General features: G+C 41.2%; 7 protein-coding genes across 12 annotated transcripts; 3 read left to right on the top strand and 4 right to left on the bottom strand.

The window, feature by feature from the left end:
* Positions 1 to 2,593: 2,593 nt before the first annotated feature.
* Positions 2,594 to 4,199, bottom strand: LOC115771317 (anaphase-promoting complex subunit 6-like). Its single transcript, XM_030716980.1, has one exon. The coding sequence runs from the start codon at positions 4,075 to 4,077 to the stop codon at positions 3,100 to 3,102; it is 978 nt and encodes a 325-aa protein (XP_030572840.1). The 5' UTR covers positions 4,078 to 4,199; the 3' UTR covers positions 2,594 to 3,099.
* Positions 4,200 to 5,509: 1,310 nt separating this feature from the next.
* LOC115771319 lies at positions 5,510 to 8,616 on the bottom strand. The gene is made up of 3 exons (XM_030716983.1): positions 8,438 to 8,616; positions 6,145 to 6,258; positions 5,510 to 6,080 (listed from the first exon to the last, which is right to left on the bottom strand). The coding sequence occupies exons 1-3, from the start codon at positions 8,493 to 8,495 to the stop codon at positions 5,608 to 5,610; spliced, it is 645 nt and encodes a 214-aa protein (XP_030572843.1). The 5' UTR covers positions 8,496 to 8,616; the 3' UTR covers positions 5,510 to 5,607.
* A 424-nt stretch (positions 8,617 to 9,040) lies between these two features.
* LOC115771318 (uncharacterized protein F58A4.6) lies at positions 9,041 to 9,971 on the top strand. The gene is made up of 2 exons (XM_030716981.1): positions 9,041 to 9,536; positions 9,603 to 9,971. Exons 1-2 carry the CDS (start codon positions 9,150 to 9,152, stop codon positions 9,885 to 9,887), a joined length of 672 nt encoding a protein of 223 aa, XP_030572841.1. The 5' UTR covers positions 9,041 to 9,149; the 3' UTR covers positions 9,888 to 9,971.
* Positions 9,972 to 10,326: 355 nt separating this feature from the next.
* On the bottom strand, positions 10,327 to 14,775 carry LOC115771316 (bleomycin hydrolase). 2 transcript variants are annotated; one of them, XM_030716979.1, is made up of 5 exons: positions 14,581 to 14,775; positions 11,606 to 12,240; positions 11,069 to 11,544; positions 10,829 to 10,949; positions 10,327 to 10,758 (listed from the first exon to the last, which is right to left on the bottom strand). In XM_030716979.1, the coding sequence occupies exons 1-5, from the start codon at positions 14,582 to 14,584 to the stop codon at positions 10,543 to 10,545; spliced, it is 1,452 nt and encodes a 483-aa protein (XP_030572839.1). In that variant the 5' UTR covers positions 14,585 to 14,775; the 3' UTR covers positions 10,327 to 10,542. The 2 variants fall into 2 exon arrangements, with proteins under 2 accessions (XP_030572839.1, XP_030572837.1); XM_030716977.1 differs by lacking the exon at positions 14,581 to 14,775 and having other exon boundaries at positions 11,606 to 12,401.
* A 160-nt stretch (positions 14,776 to 14,935) lies between these two features.
* LOC115771314 (shootin-1) lies at positions 14,936 to 19,410 on the top strand. Of its 5 annotated transcripts, XM_030716971.1 has the most exons (6): positions 14,937 to 15,325; positions 15,427 to 15,462; positions 16,599 to 18,297; positions 18,512 to 18,585; positions 18,666 to 18,724; positions 19,011 to 19,093. In XM_030716971.1, exons 1-5 carry the CDS (start codon positions 15,122 to 15,124, stop codon positions 18,681 to 18,683), a joined length of 2,031 nt encoding a protein of 676 aa, XP_030572831.1. In that variant the 5' UTR covers positions 14,937 to 15,121; the 3' UTR covers positions 18,684 to 18,724; positions 19,011 to 19,093. The 5 variants fall into 5 exon arrangements, with proteins under 5 accessions (XP_030572830.1, XP_030572831.1, XP_030572832.1 ...); XM_030716972.1 differs by lacking the exon at positions 18,512 to 18,585 and having other exon boundaries at positions 14,938 to 15,325; XM_030716973.1 differs by lacking the exon at positions 19,011 to 19,093 and having other exon boundaries at positions 14,938 to 15,325; positions 18,499 to 18,585.
* On the bottom strand, positions 15,481 to 22,322 carry LOC115771321. Its single transcript, XM_030716985.1, has 4 exons — positions 22,091 to 22,322; positions 21,724 to 21,897; positions 21,529 to 21,656; positions 15,481 to 15,624 (listed from the first exon to the last, which is right to left on the bottom strand). Exons 1-4 carry the CDS (start codon positions 22,158 to 22,160, stop codon positions 15,523 to 15,525), a joined length of 474 nt encoding a protein of 157 aa, XP_030572845.1. The 5' UTR covers positions 22,161 to 22,322; the 3' UTR covers positions 15,481 to 15,522.
* On the top strand, positions 20,354 to 21,427 carry LOC115771320. The gene is made up of 2 exons (XM_030716984.1): positions 20,354 to 20,994; positions 21,053 to 21,427. Exons 1-2 carry the CDS (start codon positions 20,731 to 20,733, stop codon positions 21,374 to 21,376), a joined length of 588 nt encoding a protein of 195 aa, XP_030572844.1. The 5' UTR covers positions 20,354 to 20,730; the 3' UTR covers positions 21,377 to 21,427.
* Positions 22,323 to 22,385: the final 63 nt, after the last annotated feature.

Below are 22,385 nucleotides of genomic sequence, written 5' to 3'. Positions count from 1 at the left end.
ATACTAAGCAAGTGATGTGCTCACATGTTTAACTGTAGGGCATCCGTGTATGTGGAGCGTCAGCTACAGTGAAGACTGTTTATACTGACCATACTTTACTTTAAGCTGCAAGCAAAACGAGTTTAACAGATATTAGCCTCTGAGTCCAAATGTGTAAAATATGCATATACTACTTATATATATTGAAATGTAAGAAACGAAGCGTCAGGATTCTGGAAAACCTCACATGCAAATTTCCAGCAACTTTCGGAGATAATGTAGTACAAAATAAATATAAAATAATAAAAAAAAATTAAATAATATATATATTAAAACCGACAGGATCTCTACATTATCCAAACCCTCAAGATATACCGCATTTGCTTTTCCAAACATTAAAGTAAAAAACAAACCTATTTTAGTCTTTTAGTCATTGCTTTGCTGAAAGTTCTATTTATAGCTGGCGCAGTCCATTTGAGACAGCGTTCACTGTGCGCTCCATATGCGATATGTGCTCCCTCTCTTTAACATTTCGAACGAACGCTGATCTTTGGCCACGCCCCCGGCGTACCATAACTGGTCGAGGCAACGGCCTGCTGGATTGCTCTGCTCCGATGATCTCCGGTTTGAGTGGGCGTGCTGACTCATTTGAAGGCGGCTGGCGCTGCAGAAGAAGCGGGTACGCTTCAGATGGCCCTCATTTGGAAAATGCTTTTAATTGGACTGCTACCACATGGTGGTGTGGTGGGCCACATAGCCGGAGCCATAAATACAAATTGCGCCATAACCTCGACACTAAATAAACCGTAAAGAGCGGCCCTCAGTGATCGGATCTCGGCGAGCACCGACGACTACAGCGGGGCATCAGCATATGCTCTAGCCGCTGCTGTTGGCTCATCAAAAAAATGGCGTCTGTTAGCCATTAGCATGGTTGGCCCGCTGTCTGGTACTGCGCCTGAGCCGATCAAAGCAAATGCGAGCGGGACCTGTGTTGCTGCTTTCCTTTCCTTTCGTTTCAGTATTTTTGTGCTTTTGTTTTTGTTTTTGTCGGCTTTGCTTGTTGGTGTCTGCTTTTCATCACCCGCACTCATTCAATTAACGGTAAATGCAGCAACGGCCGCCATCGCTGCTCCAAACGCTTAAGTTCCCAATTGATTCTACTAAACCCACAACCCCCCCCCCCCCCCCCCACATTCACCCCACGCACACCTGGGCATTACCTGTACCCGCGACTTGGTCTATTTGTTTACCTTTGCATTTTTGCTGCATACATACGTACATCTATCTATAAGTTTATCTACGCCTATATTTATACATATGTATGTATTGTTATATTGTTGTTTCCAAGCTATTCCATTATAAATCTTAACATCCAGTTACGCCCAGGATTCACATTGCCCGACTCGGGTGCTCTGTTGTTTCTCTGTGGGCTGTTTACAATTATTTTGAATTAAGTGGTTTGCAGTTTGTTTGCCTCAGCCCCAGCGACGATGCCAAGCAGGCAGCAATTCCAGACTCCGAATCGATCCAATCGATCTAAACAGAATCGAACAGCAGAGTACATAAATAATACATACATATGTTCTCTAAGTTATGGCATGTTGCTATTACTTTTTAATTGCCATAATTTATTAATCATTTCTACCAAAATGCAAATCATAAACATTTAAAATACAAATTTTGAACATGTGTTGTCGAAATACCAATCTTGAGAAGCGCATAGAAAGGCGCGCGTTGCACAGCATGAGATGACCAAATCTATGTAAACATATTTAGCAACATTTTCTGGATGAGATATATTCTTAAAAGGGTTCATTTTTTTTGTTTTTCATGCGATCGGTTTTAAACACATGAGATTTTATTGGAGACGTGCCTGCTTACTAGTGGGCGTGGCTCAAGTTGTGTACAGCTTCAATAGCTTTAAACTATTATACAGAATCATACAGAGAACAGCAAGACAGACGTTGCACAAAATCATAATGTTCTTTTTTCCTTTATGAATACTTTATTATTTTATTTAAGCCTTTAAATAACAAAATTGAGTCAATTTAATAGCAATCTGCTCTATGCTTTACAAACATCTTTTCTCTGATGATATGAATAATTGAAGCAAGCGAAAAATAGGTGGAAAATTGATTAATAGTTATAGTAGCTAGAAAATGAACTTTTTTGTTGTTCTAATTAGCTGCGCTGTTGGCTAGAAAGAGAAGATATTATGTACGTTTCATACACACTCATTCGCAAGACATTGCAAGCAACTTTAATGGGATTTAACATTTTATCAATTGATTAAATTGGTTGAAAACAGCCAAATCTGAGGATTTTTCTCAGTTTTTATATCAAGCCAAAAAAATACGATACTTTTTGACTTATAAAATGAACAAAGGCAATCCGTGAAGGCATTAAGAAAACTCAACTGTCTTCCACTTGCATTTCCTTAGATCTTTCTAGATTGAATAAGACCCAAGGAATCTGAATAGCTAAATGGATCGGAGCTTACCAAAAATTTATAAATTAACTTATTTAAACGAATAAAACTTAGTAAATTTTCAATACAGAAAAAATTGAAGAAAAAAATTGTTAATCTACCCAAATTAGGCACTTTTCTTGGATGTTTCAAGCTATTTTTAATCGTGGTAATCAAATTTTGGCAGCAATGGTATTATGTGTCTAACCGTAAATACGTACAATATGTATATGTACTAATATTGGATCGATTGAGTTGAACTTGAAATAATAATATCAATAATAATGTTAACTGTTGTTAGTAAATCATTTGGTATTTGTCGGTCTTTGGACTTGTTGGGTATATGTATATGTTGCCCTCTTTTGGAATAGTTTCGAATATCGTAATGTTTATGTACATCCGTTTCTGCTCAGCTTGCATATTTATCATGGATATGACGAAAATTTTGAAATAACTGAAAATAATTGACTTTTTTTGATGTGCTGCACTTTGCTAGGCGTACAGATTAAAATTTTGTCAATTGAATCAGAACCAAAACCAAAAAGTAACTAAAAGGAAAAAAAAAATTAAAGTCAACAATTTGTCCAATTCCTGATCCAAACTGTGGGCCAGTTTCTGGTTGCCGCGTGGCTTTTTTTTTTTTGTTTTTTTTTTTATTTCTTGCAATTCTTTTGGTTCTTCCTGATATTGGAAATGATGCTGCGCGACATGCGGCCAGCTGCCAGGCGTAATCCGTTGCGGAATGGCTGGTGCTTGCAGCTCAGACAGCGTTGTAGATCTTCCAACAGATCATCGTCTTTGGGCAAGTTGTTGTTGTTCTTCTTGCTGTTCTTGCTGTTCTTGTTGTTATTGTTGCTGCTGCTGCTGTTCTTGTTGCATGGAAAGGCTGTGCCGGAGACGGAACTCTTCAAGTCACAATTAGCATCTAGTTGCTTAGCATCTGCCCTCAGATCGGCATCGGCATCGACATCGACATCGTCATCGGCATCGACATCGGCGTATTTCAGCACATTTGGATCCGTTGACTGGCGATTTTTCTTGACGGTACTCTTGGAGCAACACCAGTAGGCGGCCAGAAAGTCCAGCTCGTCAGAAGATGTGGAGCTCTGCTCCTCCTCCTGCACACATTCCTCGATCTTTCGTTCCGGCTGCCTTATAAAACTGTTTGTGGACAGCTTCATATCATCCGCGCTAAGCGAACGCTTCACCCTCAGATGATCCCGTGTCCGACGTAGTCCACTGGGTGTACGCTCGTGCCCGCCCTTCTTAACAGTCTGCTCATAGTTCTCGGCAATGCGCGATACGTGACGCTGTTTTTGGTCGAGCTTGTCCAGTTCGAGCTCCTTTTCACGATACTGCTTGGGCGTCAGCACCAATGGCTGCCAGTATAACTCCAGCGTGGACATGCGCTTCACGCCCTCATCCTCCAGGATGCTGTCGTTGGTCAGCAAGCGTCCCTTATATGTCAGCCTGCTGAATGCCATCGGTACGTTCATGCTGCGACCAATGCGCTTCTTTAAATCGGCCACGTTCCGGGAGCGATCGGTCTCATATATGTTTTTACGACCGTCACGGGTCAGGACTTGGATCTGCAACTTGCGCATCTTACAAACGGCAACTGGAATGTGCATCTAAAATGGATTGAGTTTGTCGGACAGTCCACGTAGAAATGATTTATGCAACCCGTCTGCTATTTTATGTAATTTATTACGGAAAATTGTGTGTAAGCCTTTAATCTGGTTGTTTCTTAAACGAAATAAAACTCAAAGCATCGGCTGTGATTTTACAGATTGAAAAAAAAAAAAAACAAAATAAAAATAAAAATTAACGAAATCAAACTACATTTATTTAACTGCATTTAATAAAGGTGTTTACTTTAATACAACTTCCTCACAAGTTCACAAGTTTATGCAATGAAATTCGTAATCAGTTTCGAGTATCGAGAGTTATTATAACTTTTAAAGTAATTTCAGAAATTTCATATGAATACGAGTTTTGACTGAACTCAGGCTTCTGGCTGCAAAACTTTTTTGACCCGGATTTTCATTTTTACGATTCGTATTTACCATGGACCGAACCTTAGGACGGGTTAGTTGATTAAAGCAGAGCTGAACCTTAACCTGAAGCTGGCAATATTTTACCTAAGAGTTTCCTTTAATGGGAAAAGTGTCAGTACTCGAAATATGCATAAATAATTTAGCTGGCTCAAACTCGGGATTTTTATTTTACTCTATTTTATTTCGAAGATCCACATCAGAAATTGCGGGCGTGTAAACAATTTACGCCCTGTAAAACTAATTGAATTTTACAATAAAAACCCGAGCTCGAGCCATCTAAAACAAGCAACATGTAAAAATATAACATTCGCGATAAATTGAAGTAAGGCTTCGAACCCAAATCTGGGCACGTGGATGTGGAAAACCAGATCCATAAAGCAAACCTTAAGGCGAGGCATGGGTTTAAGCCAATCTCGAACCGAGCCATCGAAAATGTTTGTCATGGTACACATACTATATACTATATATAGATATATACATATTCCGCTCGTATATAGGTTTCCTATGACTATGATGTGAATTACCCCCACATACATAGTGTTTATTATATCGTTGATGTGCATGTATGTGCCTGATGGATGGGTGCTCTCCTTAGAACTGTTTCCGCATTTGCTCGTACGCAGAGTCAATTGAGAGACTGCCGTTTGTTCTAAAGGCGTTGATAAATTTATGCATTGGCGGAGCTTCCGGTTCCATTCGGCTCTATGCGATGATTATGTATGCACCAATGTGCGTGGTGTGTGTTTGTGTGTGTGGTTGTGTGTGTGAGTGCTTGGCGGCAAATGTCAACCGTTGGAGCGGGTGGGCAAGTGGCAGCCAGTCCTTAGGCAGTGGCCAACTCAATGGCAGCCCATAAAAACTACAACATAATGTTGCGACTGCAATTGGAAATCTTTGTTGTTGCAGTTCAAAGGCGCGATATTTTCACCATTTAGCTTTAATTACTTTTTGTTTTTTTTTTTTTTGTTTATTTCTATTTTATTTAAAAAATATACGGCATATGCAAAATGTAAATTGTAAATATGTAAAAAAAAAAATGGGCAATACAAATTTTTAAATGTCGTTCAACGCTCAACAATACTCGCAGCCAGCAGCTGCAGTGTCCTACAGCAGCAGGTTGATAAGGACGCAGGCCAGCACCAGGGTCAGCGAGATGATGACAGTGACGGCGCCATCGCGAGCCACCGGAATGAGCGTATCATTGGCCAGCAGGGCATTGCAGCCATGACCCTCGCAGGTGTAACAGTTGCCATCGATGATGCACTGCTTGTTGGCCTGTGCGGTGCTGAGGCAGCCGCGCTGGAAGGAGCCATTCGCCAGGCGCTGGCTATTGCGTATGAAGCACTTGTCACCGAGGCGGTAGATTGGACACACTTTGCTGTAGGCATGGTTCTCGATGGCGCAACTGGAATTGGTTGAATTGCCGGAGCATTGCAGGCATTTGGGGCGATATTGTGGGAAAATCTGACGATTGCAGCCCTCCATGAATGTGCAGGTCAAACATTCCAGCTCATTGTTGCATGATCTCAATGTGGAATTGTCCAGATCGCTGGCACAGCCACGGATCGTATAGCCATCTGTCAAAAAGCTTAGTTCAATACACCAACTCCCAGACAATTAACTTATGTATATTGCACTTACTTAACACGCGTGTGTAGCAAAGGGAGCTATTGGTAGCGCAATCCTTGGTCAGTATGTTCAACGGATCGGTGGCGCAGCGCTCATCAGTCTTCGAATGGCACTGTACGCAGCCATCTGTGGAGGCGTATATAAATAGTCGGGTGTAAATGACAGTTTCAGTGAAAGGAAAATAAGTTGAAATTAACAAGAAATTGAATATCGTTTTATATTTTGCGCGAAATTTAAACCACTTTTTATACCCTAAGCCCATTAAAAATTGGTATAAGGGTATATTGTATTTGTGCGAAAGCCAAAAATATGTAACAGGCAGAAGGAAGCATCTCCGACCCCATAAAGTATATATATTCTTGATCAGCACCAATAGCCGAGTCGATCTAGCCATGTCCGTCTGTCTGTCCGTCTGTCCGTCCGTCCGTCCGTATGTATGAACGCAAGGATCTCAGAATCCATAAGAGCTAGACACTTGAAATGTAGGTGCCCCTAGTGCCTGCGCAGATCGAGTTTGTTTCCGATAATCGATAACTTACTCAGTTTCCAAGCAATCGATAAAAATCGCTATCGATATCCTGTTTTTTAGCAATTTTGGTAAATAATAAGAGCTAGAGTCACCAAACTTGACATATAGCTTCTAAAATAGAATATATATATGCATTTGATGTTGGATGAAGAGGGTGCAGGGTATCCCCTAGTCGGGAGCTCCCAACTAGAGCCTCTTACTTGTTTTTTTTTTAATTATGGCAACGCCTGCGACATTTTGTTTGCAAAAGCTAAACGAGGGCTTGCCGGAGTTTCAAAGATTATAAATTCAAATTGAAATCTCAATTGTTCAGCTGCTTGCCGTTACAATTCTTGGCGTTGCCGTATGTGCATCCATTATTTGTATATAGAGAAAATATTTATTATCTACAGTCGAATACAATCTGTTCTAATTAGCCGTAACAATTGACAATTATGACACAATTTATATATTGAATTTGCTGCTATCAGCAACAAATATACAAATGTAAATGTTAGTAAGCAATTGTTATATATATATATATATATTTGGATGTGTGTGTGTGTCCCTTGGAAAGATAAGCATTTGCTTCAATACTTAATTTTCTGCTTGTAGAAGCATGGCACGATCTAAACCTATATCTAGGGCAGATCTATCAATAAATTAAGATAAGCCTCATATTATATATTAATTGGTTTATACATTGAAACACATCAACTAAAATACATTTGAATACATCAATTCTTGAAAGTCGACCAGCACAAGATATCCCATAGGTGCGCTGTCATAGGTCTCCTCAGCTTATGTACATCAAAATGTGTATTTGTTTGCAAAATGTATGTATTAATTAATCTTAAAAAGAGTTGTGCAATTTAAATAATCGAGTAATAAAATCATGTACATTATCCACACACAACATACATATAAGCACATGCATACATACGTACAAATCACATGATTCATTACATGCGAAATAAATGTATTTATTTGAATTTTTTTTGGGGATTTATTACTCATGCAACTTTTCAGAAACAATAGGAATAAAAAATATGTGTCCCGAAAATGTTGATATAGCAAAATTTGGTTTGATATTTTCGCTTTTATACATTCTCATAGTGGACAGGTATTTCTTAAAGCTGGCAAAATCACTGCTCGAACGTATATTCAAATAGACAAAACGCTAATATAAGCGGAAAAGCTTGAAATATAGTAGAAAAAAAAACATTGTTGTCCCGGAAAATGAACATTGCATGTGCCCACACCTGACGCATGAAAGGGGAGACGGCCACATTACCAGCTCATTAGTGACTCATTATTGCAACAGGTGGCAAGATTAGATCGTGACAAGGCTTGCTGCCATTATCAAGTGCACATGTACAAACATCTGTTTGCGTATGACTAAATGTGTCTGCTTTTGCCGATTCGAAATGTGTTTTGTAAAATCTGCAAAATTTTGCTTGTGCACTTGTACATATGAACATATATATATATAGATATATATATATATGTTTGAAGATATCACTGTACTATAGGTAGAAAAATGTGTAATCCAAGTGTTTGCCGGTTGCGTTAAGTGTATAAATGATATTTCACTCGCGCATATGATACGCCCATGCTTATCGTTTGATAAGCAAAAAGCTTATATACATAATAGATAAGATACCGTGTTAGATTAAAAAAAAAAAAAAAGAAAAGAAATAGTCGAAAACACCCAATATTACATAAAGCACTTGCACTCATAAATATTGTATACCATATATAATATTATAAAAGAAAAAAAATATATGATGGCATTACCACAACTAACGTAGACCAAAAAGCCAAGCGCAGCAATCACCAGCAAAAAGAACTTCATTATAGGTATTTAACACTGTGACACAATTAAATTTCTATGTATTGATATTAATGTAGTTCAAGTCGATATTCGCACCACACTTGAAACGCACCCAATGAACCTCAAATCTAGACTAAAGGCAGTTGTAACGGGCGGGCACCTTCTTAGCGCGCTTTCATGAAGCGTTATCGCGATTGCCTGTTGCTGTGTGCCTTGGTTTAGTCGAAAGGGGAGCTTTTTCCGTAAGCGTTATCGTATCAAGAGAGCTGCTTTATCTTTAAGCTTTGGCGACTTTGTTGGGGCTGTTAATTTAATCAAATCAAATTATGTTTAATTTTTTGTGGTCGAAGTTTATCCAATAAACTTGTTTGAAACCTACTTAAAATTAACTAAAATTGGTTTTCGTTGCTAAATATAAATATTTAAAGTTTTAAAATGTTAACGGTTTTTTTTATTTTTTAAGAATTAATCCAATTATTATTAATTTGCTATCGATATATCGAGTAGAAATATCGCGAGCGTTGCCATATTATCTAAGAGACGTATTGAAACAGATGACACAAGAAACGTAGATATATTGAAGTACAAAACTCAATGTCTGGCCCACTCTTCGCTGTGTTTAATGAGTTTAGCTGAGATATCAGGTAATAGTGCAAAACGCATCCAGATCACAGCATGACACTAATTGTGTGCGTCTGCGATTATTGGGAACGCCGCCACTACTATAATCGGCAGCCCGTCCAGTCGGCGGCGGGCGACAACGGCAAGAGCCGGAAAAAAACTGTTCGCCGGCTGTCATTGGAGCTAGATGCCATCGCTGGCAACTACTGGCTGCGCGAGCTACTGCAGCAAAAGGTGCTGTGTCATAGACTGGAGCGTGACCATGAAGTACAGCTGTTGTGGCTTTCATTGCATCCGCCCGAACACGACACCATCGACTATAAGTGGGCGGATATGCTGGCGCATACTATATGGGAACACATCGAAGTGGAACATTTAATGTCGTGGCTCTCCACGTTGGGTGGCGGCTTTTCAGCACTAGGTGAACAATTTGAAAGATGCGTGAGTAGAGACCAGAACCAGTAACAGGGATTATTAATAATCAATTAACAATTCGGCATATTACAGGCTCAGACAGCGGGCAAAATCTCGTTGCAGCAGCTTACGATTGGCCTGCGGCTAGGTGATCCTTTTTTGCAAGCTCGCTGCAAGCTATACTACAGCATATCGCTCATCCAGTGCGGTCAACTGCGGCGAGCCAAGCGATTGATACGTGCCCAGTATCGGTTTGCGAAGCAGCATGAGGAGCACGATCAGCGACTGGTCCGTATGTGCCTGGGCATTTGGCTGCGATTGCGTTTCGAGTATCAGGAGCGCCGGGGGCGTCGGTTAGCTGCGGATACCAATTCATAACTGTTAGCCTTAAAGTCTAGATATAAAACGATTTCGTGGTTTACTGCTAGTTTTTAAGATACAAAATATACAATTTACAAATTCTATGTTTGTATTCAATATATTTATTTATATATGTGTATATACTCATGTATGTATATATATAAATATATATATATATATTTATTTATTTATTTATATGTATATATGTACGTATAAAATGCGTTCTTAACATTTCAACTGCGCTTAGCCGGCACTAAAGCACGCAAAACTTCTCTTCGCCATTTCAAAACATTCCAATTTTTTACTTAAACTACGCAGTTTTGTTTCTTTGCATGTTAAGGGTATATGTAGAATAGAATGCTACCAAAAGAATTGACGTCACATTTATGTGGTGTGTGTGTGTGTGTGTGTGTGTATTCATGTGTATATATATTTATATATATGTGTTCTAATGTGAGCCATTTAAATGAATATTAGCCGAGTCAAGCTAAAGTGCATGCACATATACATACATACATAAGAAAAAGTATATAGAAATCTGGCTAAGACTTTAAATTAAATTATCTCTGAAATTGAACATACAATTTTAAGTATTTGTGGATTATTGCTTGCAGTACTGTTAGTTATTGTTAATTTTGTTCTTGTAAAGCTTTCCCATTTGGCTGATCAAAATTTATTGCGCCAATGTGCCCATGGGATCCCAAGCAGGCAGCACAATGGGATCCATGTCAAATACGCGCATCACATCATCGGGCACATACTTCTTATCGACGACCACCTCAAAGCCAAACTCCCTGAACCAATCGGCGCACATGACCAGGTAGCCTTTCTCGCCACGATCCTCGCCCCAGGAATTTTCCACGCGCAGCTTGTGCGCCACGCCATTTTTCTGAAAACCCAAAACAATAGATTTGGCATTATAATATTACAATAGCATTGATAAACTCTGTCCCACTTACATCTACTGAGACGGCTGTGAATACCATGGCGTGGGTCATGGCCGATTCGCCATAGATAAGACGATCCGCCTTGGAGAATGTTGTTTGTATGTCGATGTCGAAGACCAGCTTGAAATCGTGGCTGCACATCAATACGAAAGTGACAGCAATGGCAGCGCCAGCGGCACAGGTAAGAAAGAGATGGATGTATTTAATTAGATAAAGAGCCATTAGCCATGCACTAAGATGTATGGTACTCACACATCCACATCCTCAATGCCCTGCTTGGACGCGAAACGCTTGCTAACCTCACAACCAAACCAGACGGCTTCGCCAGCTTTCAGCGATTTCGTGACCATCGCCAGCAAAAGATCAACATTTTGATTGTTGTATAGAACGGGACGGCCGCCAACAACATTACCCAAACAGTCGACCGTATAGACTTGATCGTAGCTGCTAGTTGGACGCGGGTCAGTGACCAGGCACACCTTATCTTCGACATTAAAATGCGGCTTCACATAGCGCTCGTAGAACTCCAGCGAACTGATGGGCCCAATTGACTGATAGTTCTTTGATTTATCATAGTACTCCCAGGTGAAGGTCTCGGCGGGTATGCCCAAGCAAATGCCGACCACTTTGTAAATTTCGGACATTTGCTCTTGGATTTTGCAGGCGATCTCCTTATCGCTGGGTTCCTTTTCCAGCAGTACGCGCAAATGGCGTGCATATTCGCGCAGCTGCAATCAAGATAATATATGAGCTAATCAAGGTGTTGGCCTTAAGGATAATGGAGCTTACCTTGCTCTTCAGTATGGCATTCATTCGTATGCTGGACTCGCAGCTAAAGCTCTCCGGAAAGCATTTCTTTGGCATCAGACCGTGTTTGGTTATCAGATTGACCAGCATATGCCACTGGCCGCCATCAGAGGTAGGATCGAGCAACAGGAACGAAACAAGACGGCCATCAACCTTCTCGCCACGCTTCGCCGTCTTCACGATATTGTTCAGAAAATAGTTGCACCGCTCGATTTTGTCCCAGTAGAAGAGGAACGCCTGCGAGAACTCAAACTCATCCAGATTGTAGTTCTTCATGAAGGGCAGGCGTATACAATTGAGTGCCGCAAACAGCCAGCAGCGGCCGGAGCTACGCTGGTTGGTCACCGGCTTGCCCTCCGTCTCCACCTTAAAGTTGAACACATGATTGGTCGTCTCGAGCGTCTTGCGCGACAGGCACACATCGAACGGATCCACTCTGGAGCAGACATTCTGAGCCAGCAGGTTCTTCGGTTCGCTGTAAAAGTTCTCGCGCCACTTGTTCAACAGGTCCTGCGTGATGGCACTTTGACTGACGTCCTTCGCCCCCAAGCTGCTGCCATCGGAGGTGTTGTTATTGCTGCCGTTGCCGTTGCCTCCACCGTGGGTGATACCGTCAGCTGCAAGTATATCGGGACTGGTAGTGCTATTGGTAAAACATCCAACTGTTCCTATGTCTTGAGTTGCATTTGCCACCTGTGGGACCTTCATTGAGCGTGCAAGCCGATACACCACAAATTTGTTAAAAACTGATACAAAAACGTCTGTGACTTATTTAACAATTACTATAATGTAGTCAAATACATACGTTTGTACATATTTATAGTTTGTATGCTTAAAGCCACACCAGTTTCACAGTATGGAAAATTGTTAAAAGTCGTTAGGAAATAAAAAAACGCTTAAATGCAAAAAAATGTTCCTCTAGCAATAATGGTTTCGATAACACGTTAATATTCTCCCCCGGTGTATAGGTATTCCCGTAATTTTATCGCTATTAACTGTTACGGAACGTTGACATAATAATCAAAAGAATATATATATATATATATATATATATATATATATATACATATTTTTATTTTTATTTTTTTTAATCTCCGACTTATTTAGGTTTCAACATATTTACTTTTTAGTACAATTTTTAGACGATTTACAAGCAGTTACAATTCATTGCAAAATGATCAGATGCGCCTAATTTTCTTCTCCTTTGTGACCCCTTCTCACTTGACTGCAATCCGGCCCCGTCGCATAGTTTGATTATATTTGTAGTTCTTGTTTTTCTTCTTAAATAAACTTGGGCATTCCAGGCTATCGCATTATATATTATATTGTTCTATCAATCTATAGTTCTTATAGGAAAAAGTTCATGTTTTTTTATTAGAATTCAATAAATTGAAGAGCTAATCTACATAAATTTTCCTACGCAATTTGACTTCATAATTTTGAAATTGTATACTTTTATCGAAAGCAAAAAATATATATCACCGGAAAAATATCGTGAGTTAACGATAATCGATTTATCGATGTGTTATCAATATGCCGAATATCATACACATCTCTTGATGTCTTGACGATCATTCCAACACTTTTACTTATGCAACGCATGAACATATGCATTCATACACACACATACATATCTATATATATATATATATATATATATATATATATATATATATATATATATATATATATATATATATAGATATACATATACATACATGAGGAAGTTGATCGGCAACTGCGATGCGTTCTTTTGTGCGCTGTGGAAATGCATCTGGTGGGCGTGGTCTACTTGACAAAACAGTTGCGCATAAGTTAAAATTGAATTACGCGCAGCCCTAGCAGCTGCAGCCCATTAACTGTGCCCCGTGTTTTTTTCTCGGTGTGCAAATGCATCTGTGTGGCTGCACTTCGAAGCAATGAGTGTACACTTTCAGCCGTAAAGAAAACGGCAAAAAAAAAAATGTCGCCCCCACTCAAATTTATTGTACAAATTTTTAAGTACCGTTGCGGCGTATGAACGCACATATGTATGTGCGTCTGTGTGTAAGATCAAAAGCAACACTATCTTTCATGAAAAAAGTACACTTGATAACACTGCAAAGCGAAGTAAACAATACATGAGCAAAGGCATCACGTCGCAGCTTCTGATAAGAATCATACACATCGACAAGTGTGGCCCCATAAACACACACACACACACACACGTGTACATATGGCTGTCTAGCCAATAATCGTAAAATAAAACTTAAACTCTAGAAATACTGGCAAAATTGGCAAAAGTTTTCATCTTGACTACAAAGAGTTAAGCAACAGCGTAAGCCGCAGCTACGAATGAAGCGATGATGCAGAGTGCAATTAAACCAGTTTAACGGCACATAGACAGACACAAGCACACACATAGACACATACATACAGCTGTTGGGGAACTAGAGGCAGCCAAAGGAGGGCAAAATGCCGTTTTAAACTTTCGCGCAAGCCGGCTTGCCGCTGCTGGCATGAATCTAAACAAACCAATAACTTAAAGGGTTTAAAAAAAAAAACAGATAAATAAATATGCAGCAAACAGCAGCAGCTAAAGCCAAAGCAAAAACTCGTTTGCCCAGCTTTTGTACGAGTGCCTCAAGTGGTGTGGAAGAGGGCGAGGGCGAGGGCGAGGGGGCAAAGGCAAAGAGCAAACCAGCAAAAACAAACAAATTTGGGTGAAATTTTACTTTCGTTGTCGTTGCTGCCGTATTGGGGCGTCAGCAAGCTGCTTCTCGCTCGCTTCCGCACAAAGCGAAACGGGAACGGAATTGTTGAGCGATGCCGTTGCCTGCACAAGAACCAAAAGCAACTACAACGACAGCAACATTTTTGTGGGGCTGTCGCCTTTTCTTGAACTGCTGCTGCTGTAGGCAATTATTTTATAATTTTTGCATATTTATTTTTTTTTTATAGCACACTCATTCACTTACACATTGTGGGTGTTGTTTTTTGTTTTTATAATTAATTGGCGCTTGGATATGCTTGCAACCGTAATGCACTTCACAGTTTTGATTTTATAATTTTATTTAAATTTATTCCTTTTTTTTGTATTGTGTGCACTGCAAGCAACTATTGTATACTGTTAATTTCGCTCTATTTAGTTGCTATTTTTATTTATTGATGAGAAAAATGAAAATGATAATGTTTGGCTTTGGCCCGAAACACGAAACAGAATCCAAGACAAATGCAAAAGTATCGATGCCACGATAGCTGGACAAGGCTGCCAGATCGTAGTTTCCACATATATCGATATATCGATATGCCTCAATTAATTGGTATATTTGCAGCTTCCTGCTGCCTGTTGTTGCTTTGTCGCGCTGTTGTTGCTGCCAGCGCCGACAGAACTGCGAGCAGGTCGCGAATTTTGAAATCGCTCCGCTCACGCTGCTTGGAACTCTGGGGATAAAAAGGAGGAATACATAAACGTAGCATAGAAATATATATACATATATATGTATATTTCAAACGTTCATGCCAAGTAACGAATCTCGATCAAGTTCGTTTCTTTCTGAGGCAACCAAGATGAGCGCCAGCACCAACAGCAACGACGACGCACCCGAGGACTCCTCATTGTTCAAGTTCTACATAGAAAATGGTTACGTGCTGCCGTTGGAGCTCAAGAATGACATTATCTACTGCCAGCGTGCAATGCGCGACTTTCTCAAAGTGCACGGGGTGAGTAACAGCAAAATCAACAACAATATATACGTAAAACCAACCTGTGACCGTTGGCTAACTTCAACTTCTGTTCCACGATATCTCCATGGGCATTGCAGCTGGTATCCGATGTGTTTAAGGAACAGGCCGATGCGGTAAGTCCACATTTCTATGTTGCCCATACAACCGTCCTGCATTATGCACATAATTATATATTACATATATGTATATGTATATTTTCTTTGTTTGGAGTAACATAATGTGCCCAACAAAACAGCAGAGGTGTGCGACGGCAGGGTTGCCAACTCCCAGCTAGTCCACAGTCCGCACCACACCCCTCGCTCTTTAGTAGCCCCAATAGCCCAAACACATAATAGTGCGGCCAGCGCTGCTTTTTTAATTCATTTACAGTATTAGTGCTCTGTTTTACACTCGATTAGAGATGAGCGCGTGTCAGGAGCATTGAAATGCGTATACTCTATGTTGAATAACATTCAAAAAAAAAAGATTTACACTTGAGCACAAGTATTTGAAAGACAAATCAAAATCAAAGCAAAGCAATAAATGGTTATTGGGAATTATGATATACATATTTGGGTTAACATACATATGTATGTATGTATGCGGGTACGCACACATACATACATATATACATGAGAGGTTGTCTTTTACATGTACCCTGTAGCCAATCAAATACAAGTAAATATATATTCAACAGAAACCTTTTCTTAAAGTTATTCTTGATTTCTTGTATGAGCATACATAATTGCCATATTCTTGCCGATCGCACAATAAACACAAAAGTTTTCCAACAAAAATTTGTGCACAAAGCGAATCTGGAAGAAGAAGAAGCCTAGCCGCTGCTTTAAGTGCGCAACTAACGGCAAGTGTGCGTGTGTGTGTTTTGAGTATGTGTATATAAGAATTGTGTATACCTATGATGTGCTAATGTTGGCTACAGGGTATCCAATGGTAGGGACTCCTATTATGTTTATAAATATGGGTTTTATTGTTTTTAGACACATTTTAACTAAATAGACACGCAAACTCCTTGTACTTAATTTCAAATGTGTTTTTTTTATATGCATTTTGCGTAACGTGGATAATTTATCTATTAATTTGTTGGTCGTGAAACAAAAATTTGCGAAACACGTACGAATTATAAAATAAAGACACGACAAAATTGCTCATTGTTGTTGTTGTTGTTGTTTTATGGCACTTAGTCATGTGTCACGATTACATTGCATATTGTTAAAAATCTTTATGAAAACATATCATTTAACACCTGCAGGATCCGGTGCAGATGCAGCGCATCCTTGATGAACTGGAGGCGGAGGTATATGAGATAAATGCTGAGCAGCAGTTTTTAATGTTGCGCCTAGACCATCAACTGGATACATTCTACAAGAATCTAGAGGAGAACAATATACGGACTGTACCTGAGATGGCCAACGAGTACATTTCCAGCTTGATAGTGCCTTTGATTGGCGATGCCAGCTATAAAATCTATCCGCAATCGGTGCTCAGCCGCGACAGCGAGGAGATGCTCATACGCAAGCATTTTCTTATCTCACAGGACGACGATGGTGGCGTTGAGCCGCTCAAGCTTAGCGAATTGGATGACAATGTGCCGCTTATGCTTGTCAATGCACTAAGTGCATCTGCAACTGCTACTGCATCTGCCACTGTCAGCGTCAAGCCGCCGCCCAGCGACGAGGCCGCCAGCGAACCGAAGCTGCTTGACGAAAAAATCGAATCTGGAGGTGGCTTAGCGCAGCTGTCGCCATCGCCGTCGCCGTCGCCATTGCCATCGCTGATGCAGACCCAGCTGCAGACTGAGAAGGATCTATTGCCGGCGTCCAAAAAGGAACAGCTGCACTCACTGTTAATACCGCGTGGCTCGGAGCCACCCGAGGAGCAAGACAAAAAATTAAACCAGCTGTCGCCGTCGCCATCGCCGCCAACGCCAACGCCACCACCCCCGCCGCTGGTAGCCTTCAAACAGCGTGCGCCGCGTGCGGATGCCAAGCAGGCGGTAAAACGCATTTTGACATCGCCACCGCCGTTGGCGCCCATTACGAAAACACCGCTGGCGACAGATTTTGAGGAAGTCGCTCAGAGCCGAATGCATCTGCGTCAGGCATTGCGTCGCGCGCGCAAGACCAAACAGCAACCACGTCAATTCGATGAGGAGGATGTCTTAGAGCTGCCCGTCGAGAAGATAGCGGAGAGTCCGCCACAGCCAAGCACTGCGCCCGCTAAAAGCAAACCAGTCAAATCGATGGAAGCAACTGCAACAGCGCCAACAACAAACACAGCAGCAGCACCTGTAGCATCCACCAGTGCTGCAGCAACGGCAGCGAAGAAATCAGCGCCGCAGGCGACCAGCAAACAGTACAAGACACGCAATGCGCATGGTGCTGGACGCAAGCCGGCGACACCGCCGCTAGCGCAGCCGGCGCCGCAGCCGACGGCAGCAGCAGGTGCATCATCTGGTTCATCCGGTTCTTCAGACGATTCGCATCAGGAGCTGGAGCTGGAGCAGCAGCGCCTGTGCGCCTCGGCGGCACAGTGGCGTGATGAGCCGCGCGAGACGCGTGTCCTGCCTGCCGAATATGGACGCGAGCATTTTCTGGGCCTGTTTGGCCTCTACACGCATGACATGGTCAAGAAGCTGTGCCAGCGCCACTCCAAGCGCAAGCGTCGCACCGTCCAGAATGCCAGCGGCGTTGATTTTCATTATGGCCAGCAGTTGACCGCTATCGATGCGGTGCGTCAAAAGAAGCTCAAGGATAAGCCGGAGTTTCTATTGTCGCCCAAGGACAAGCGGCTGCAGGCCAAGAAGGCACACAAGGCGAATGCCGCTGCTGTTGCCGTTGCATCCAATCGCAAGAGCAAAAGTAAAACGCCGGAAAAATTGGAGGATACGTTGGCCAACGGTCACGCAGATGTCGGCAAACACAAGTGCAAAGAGTGCAAAAAGCGTGCTGGTAAGTTCTCATCTCCAAAACGAAAAGATCAAGTCTCTCAAACCAGCTTCCGCCTATATACCGTGCACATGCATTAAGTACAGTAAAAACTTGCTTTAATGGACATAGTTCCAAGTCCATTTGGTTTCCTTCCAAACAGCTGTTTGTCTGCTTCAGAAATAGTGTTCTTTTTCTTTTTTTTTTTTTCAAATACATTATGAGTATTTAACAATAGTTGCGTTGAGATGTACCCTGCATAGACCAGCTAGTCGATTTTTCACCCATTTCCCGCAACCTTCATCATATAAGGTAACTACTGTGTCTGCACCTAAGTGTCTCTAAAATCAATGTATTTATCTATTTACATTTTTTATATGGGCAATTCGCAGGCGTTCATTATGAAGTAAACCAAAGAATTGTTAATTCCACCCACAAATGTGTAAAATAGGTGAGAACTATTTGATTGGACATTATTTACATTTCGTGTTTGGGAAATATACCACGCGGCTGAAAATGGGATTACACGGTTGTGTGGGCGAATATTTTATAAGTGTTCTATATTCTAAATTGATTCACATGAAATGTAGTGAGAATTGTTTCACTGCCAATGCTGGAGGTGGATTGAAAATTGAAAGCTTTCATTTAAAGTAAAATACGAGGCCCACGCAAGCCGAGTTATATTAACTAGTTAAGTATAGTTACATCTATTAAGCCCGTCTTTTCTATTTTTGCAGACAATTTCCTGACCTGCCAGAGCTGTCATGGGCATTATCATCTGGATTGTCACGAGGAAGCCAAAGGAAAGACACAGTCAGCGTTGGCGTCGGCGTCGCACGCGCAGTTGAGCAGCCGTTGTCCGCCGTGCTTAAGGGATTGGATGCTGTCGACCGGCCGGACTAAGGGTGGCTCGTCTTAGTACTAAGATTTGTTTAATATTCAAAGTGGCAAGAGTTGTTTTTTGCTCCTGTGTGGGCGCTCTGGCCTTATGTTGTACAGTGTATCCTGATCGTTGTATCCTACATATGTTTGTACATACTTTTTCTTTTATTTTGTTTCTTTCTTTTTCAGCCACAATTATTAAGCTCTAATTGATTTTTCTTTGTGTCCCAAATTTAAAATTCACGCTTGCACTTGATTATTTAATATACATATATTGATTTTGAAAAAATTCAGTAACTAAATGTACAAACATTTCTTTTTATATACACGCATATGTATATTGTTCAAGAAAATGAAAGTGAAAATAGGATTTATGTACATACACATAAAAATATACTATGTTGTCTTAATATTTAATAAACAAAAAACAAAAATAAAATAACAATTTTTGATGTCTGGTTTTGCAATTCTCGCACGCAAAATAAAAACGAAACAAAAATTGTTTTAATTGCAAAATGTGTATAAAATTCAGATTCCCCTAGATCGCTTAGGAGCGATGTCCCAATCGAGTGCTCGACTAGAGATGCCCTGCAGCCATTCCAACACACACACACACAACACGCCTCCTCTTTTATCACCCAACTAAGGAAAGTGCACTCTATTAACTTTTATGGTTATGTTCCGGTACTTGTGGGCTTTACAGAACTTAAATATGAAACTCGGATGTGTCTATATACCAAAGCCCAAATCTCTAGCTTCAATTTTGTTTCGTTTCGTTAGTAAAACCTTGCATTAAGATATATACTTTAAAAATCAAGTCTACTTAAGCTTATCAAGAATATATATGTGTTCTTTATAGAGACGCCTTATTTGGCCTGTTACATAACCTTGCACTTAACCAATATACCTTTTTTTCAACCCATTTCCAAAGGTTACAGGGTATCGGAAATTGGACAAGTATCGATACCAGTTAGAAGGAGCAACAGATAGGTATAAGATAACGCATTGCATGCATGCATCGAACATAAATGGCGATCCTGAACATTTTTCCCGCTGCCAAAGTGTGCTGAAGTATTTAATTTATGTTAATTAGCAATGAAATAACTGACATTTGCTCGATTGAAATATACACAAATATATGCAATTTCTGTTGAGTACTGTTAAAACTATTGACAAGGAAATGAGTAGGCTTTTTAATTAAACATAATTTGTGTATATTTTCGCTTATAATCGAAATCGCGCAATGGGCTTAACAATATTAAGCCCTGGGCAGCCACCAGATTTTGCAGCAGTGGAATCAATAACGAAAAATGAAAGTGAATGTGACCAGCCCTGGTAACGCAAGAGTACCATTTGATAGGTGGCAGCCCTGGCATTGAACCGCTAAATTTTCAATGGTCCGTTGAGTTAACGATCAATTGTGCAATCAATTTCAGGCGCTAAGATATATCTTAAAATGCTCGAGTCCGTGAATAGTGCCAGAGTGTACGGCGGATTTAGTTCGCCCAACCATTTTTAAGTCGAAGCAGCCCTTTTCATTGCCAAAGGAACTACCTCAGTCGTGTGTAGTTCAACATGAGTCTGAATGAAAACCTAACAATGGAGGAGGAGCTCGAATTTCATGAGCAAACGGTGCACAACTTTGAATACACGAAAGCGTTATCGCACGCCCTGCCGGCGCCATTTGCCAAGGAGCTGTTCATGGCCAATCTGGGGATGAGCAAAGTATCGAACGCATCGGAGTCGCAGAGCAGCAGCAGCATCCGAACGCACAGCTCGCGACAAACCAGACAGACGCTGCGGGAGGAACGCTGTAATCCCTATGGCATGCTGCAGAGTGTAAGTAAAAATTAATTAGCCTGGCCTAAATTCCAAAACAGGTAGCTTGTTTCTGCAGCGTTTAGTACAAGTCCAAGATAAGATCTCGAGCGCGCTGGACAGGGAGCGGGTGTTAATGCAGCAACCGCGCGAAGAGCCGCTGCACAAGATGATACTCTGGCTAATGGATCTGCCGCAACGGTGTGAGCTGTCTAGACTTTCCTTCTCGGCCCTGAGATGCAACGAGTGTTACTTGTGCGAGGGCGTCGAATATCCTTGTGTGCGTTGCCGGCAACAGTTCCATCAGGAATGCCATGCTGACCAGGGCCGCCGGCAGCCGCATCGCCTGTGCCCGTCATGCACACGCCAGAATACAATATATAGCTCACGATTTCCGGGTTGAACTCGTATGGGAACGGTTGCTCAATTTAATTGCCATATTCGTTAAATCAATGCTAAACATTACAAATATATATACATTCTATTGAGAATTGCACATGCCAATATGGCCAAAGGCAGCATTGGAAGCGGCTGCCGCCAACGGCCGTTGCTGCCGTTGCACAGATCACCCTGGCAGAAGCACATAAAGACTTTCTTATAATTGTAGATTGTGTCCGCGCACCGATCCATATTGTCGTCGGGTCCGCGCTGCACGCACATGCGCTGTATGGCCAGATCGTAGTCTGCATATGAAAAACAAGAAAAAAAGATTAAAATCATTTTTATAGGGTATGCAGGGGTCGTGCCTACCATCGAGCGCATAGGTACCGCCGCCCTCGATCACTTTGCCACACCAGCCGCTGGCACATGGTATGGCGGATAGGCCTGGCTCCCTGTCCACGTCGGTAGCGTTAAAGCTGAATGGATCCTTACAGCTGCCCAGCTCTCCACGGGAACGGCATTGATAGCAGCGACGCAGAAGGGCTGTGAGCAATAAAGAGAAACTTGGTTGTCATTTTTCGTTTGTGCATTACGCACCAGCACACACACATGCGCAGTTGCAGTTACAGTTACGTTACGTGTATATACATATATATATATATATATATATGCAAGTGCGTGCGTATGTTGAACAAAAGACTTTAATAAGCAGCAAACTTGCGCAGAGCAAACGTACCATTTATCTGAGGCGCATTGTTGGCTATTATAACGAATATCACAGTGATAATGAACACAGAGGCTTGCATTTTGATAGATTTTAAACTAATTGAGTATTCAGATCGTATAGATCTAAAGTGCTAAGTGTAGTGAGAGCTTAAATTGCTTTTGTTGTGTATTTGTTGTTGTAACGGAGACTAAGCGTTGCCACCTAACATTTCATAACAGAAATAATATGCAACAGTGCGTTTAGCGTTGCCAGACATTCTGCTTGCTTTCGTTTGGCAGCACTAAAAACAATTTTCCTATTGTGG

Source organism: Drosophila novamexicana, unplaced genomic scaffold (assembly GCF_003285875.2).
Source record: "Drosophila novamexicana strain 15010-1031.04,08,12 unplaced genomic scaffold, DnovRS2.1 tig00000068-arrow-arrow-pilon, whole genome shotgun sequence".
NCBI classification, from domain to species: domain Eukaryota; kingdom Metazoa; phylum Arthropoda; class Insecta; order Diptera; family Drosophilidae; genus Drosophila; species Drosophila novamexicana.
Note: the sequence above shows the minus strand (reverse complement) of the source record. Positions and strands in the feature narration are given on the sequence as shown.

Coding starts and splice junctions, on each gene's coding strand:
- LOC115771321 (XM_030716985.1), bottom strand. CDS start 22,160: ATGCAAGCCTCTGTGTTCATTATCACTGTGATATTCGTTATAATAGCC. Junction 21,898..22,090: donor CAATGCGCCTCAGATAAATG/GTACGTTTGCTC, acceptor TATTGCTCACAG/CCCTTCTGCGTCGCTGCTAT. Junction 21,657..21,723: donor CGGTACCTATGCGCTCGATG/GTAGGCACGACC, acceptor TTTCATATGCAG/ACTACGATCTGGCCATACAG.
- LOC115771314 (XM_030716969.1), top strand. CDS start 15,122: ATGCCAAGTAACGAATCTCGATCAAGTTCGTTTCTTTCTGAGGCAACC. Junction 15,326..15,426: donor ACTTTCTCAAAGTGCACGGG/GTGAGTAACAGC, acceptor TGGGCATTGCAG/CTGGTATCCGATGTGTTTAA. Junction 15,463..16,598: donor TTAAGGAACAGGCCGATGCG/GTAAGTCCACAT, acceptor TAACACCTGCAG/GATCCGGTGCAGATGCAGCG.
- LOC115771317 (XM_030716980.1), bottom strand. CDS start 4,077: ATGCACATTCCAGTTGCCGTTTGTAAGATGCGCAAGTTGCAGATCCAA.
- LOC115771320 (XM_030716984.1), top strand. CDS start 20,731: ATGAGTCTGAATGAAAACCTAACAATGGAGGAGGAGCTCGAATTTCAT. Junction 20,995..21,052: donor CCTATGGCATGCTGCAGAGT/GTAAGTAAAAAT, acceptor TTGTTTCTGCAG/CGTTTAGTACAAGTCCAAGA.
- LOC115771316 (XM_030716977.1), bottom strand. CDS start 12,331: ATGAAGGTCCCACAGGTGGCAAATGCAACTCAAGACATAGGAACAGTT. Junction 10,950..11,068: donor GGCATTGAGGATGTGGATGT/GTGAGTACCATA, acceptor ATTGATGTGCAG/CCACGATTTCAAGCTGGTCT. Junction 10,759..10,828: donor TCACAGCCGTCTCAGTAGAT/GTAAGTGGGACA, acceptor TTGGGTTTTCAG/AAAAATGGCGTGGCGCACAA.
- LOC115771319 (XM_030716983.1), bottom strand. CDS start 8,495: ATGAAGTTCTTTTTGCTGGTGATTGCTGCGCTTGGCTTTTTGGTCTAC. Junction 6,259..8,437: donor TTTGGTCTACGTTAGTTGTG/GTAATGCCATCA, acceptor ACGCCTCCACAG/ATGGCTGCGTACAGTGCCAT. Junction 6,081..6,144: donor TTGCTACACACGCGTGTTAA/GTAAGTGCAATA, acceptor GCTTTTTGACAG/ATGGCTATACGATCCGTGGC.
- LOC115771318 (XM_030716981.1), top strand. CDS start 9,150: ATGACACTAATTGTGTGCGTCTGCGATTATTGGGAACGCCGCCACTAC. Junction 9,537..9,602: donor GTGAACAATTTGAAAGATGC/GTGAGTAGAGAC, acceptor GGCATATTACAG/GCTCAGACAGCGGGCAAAAT.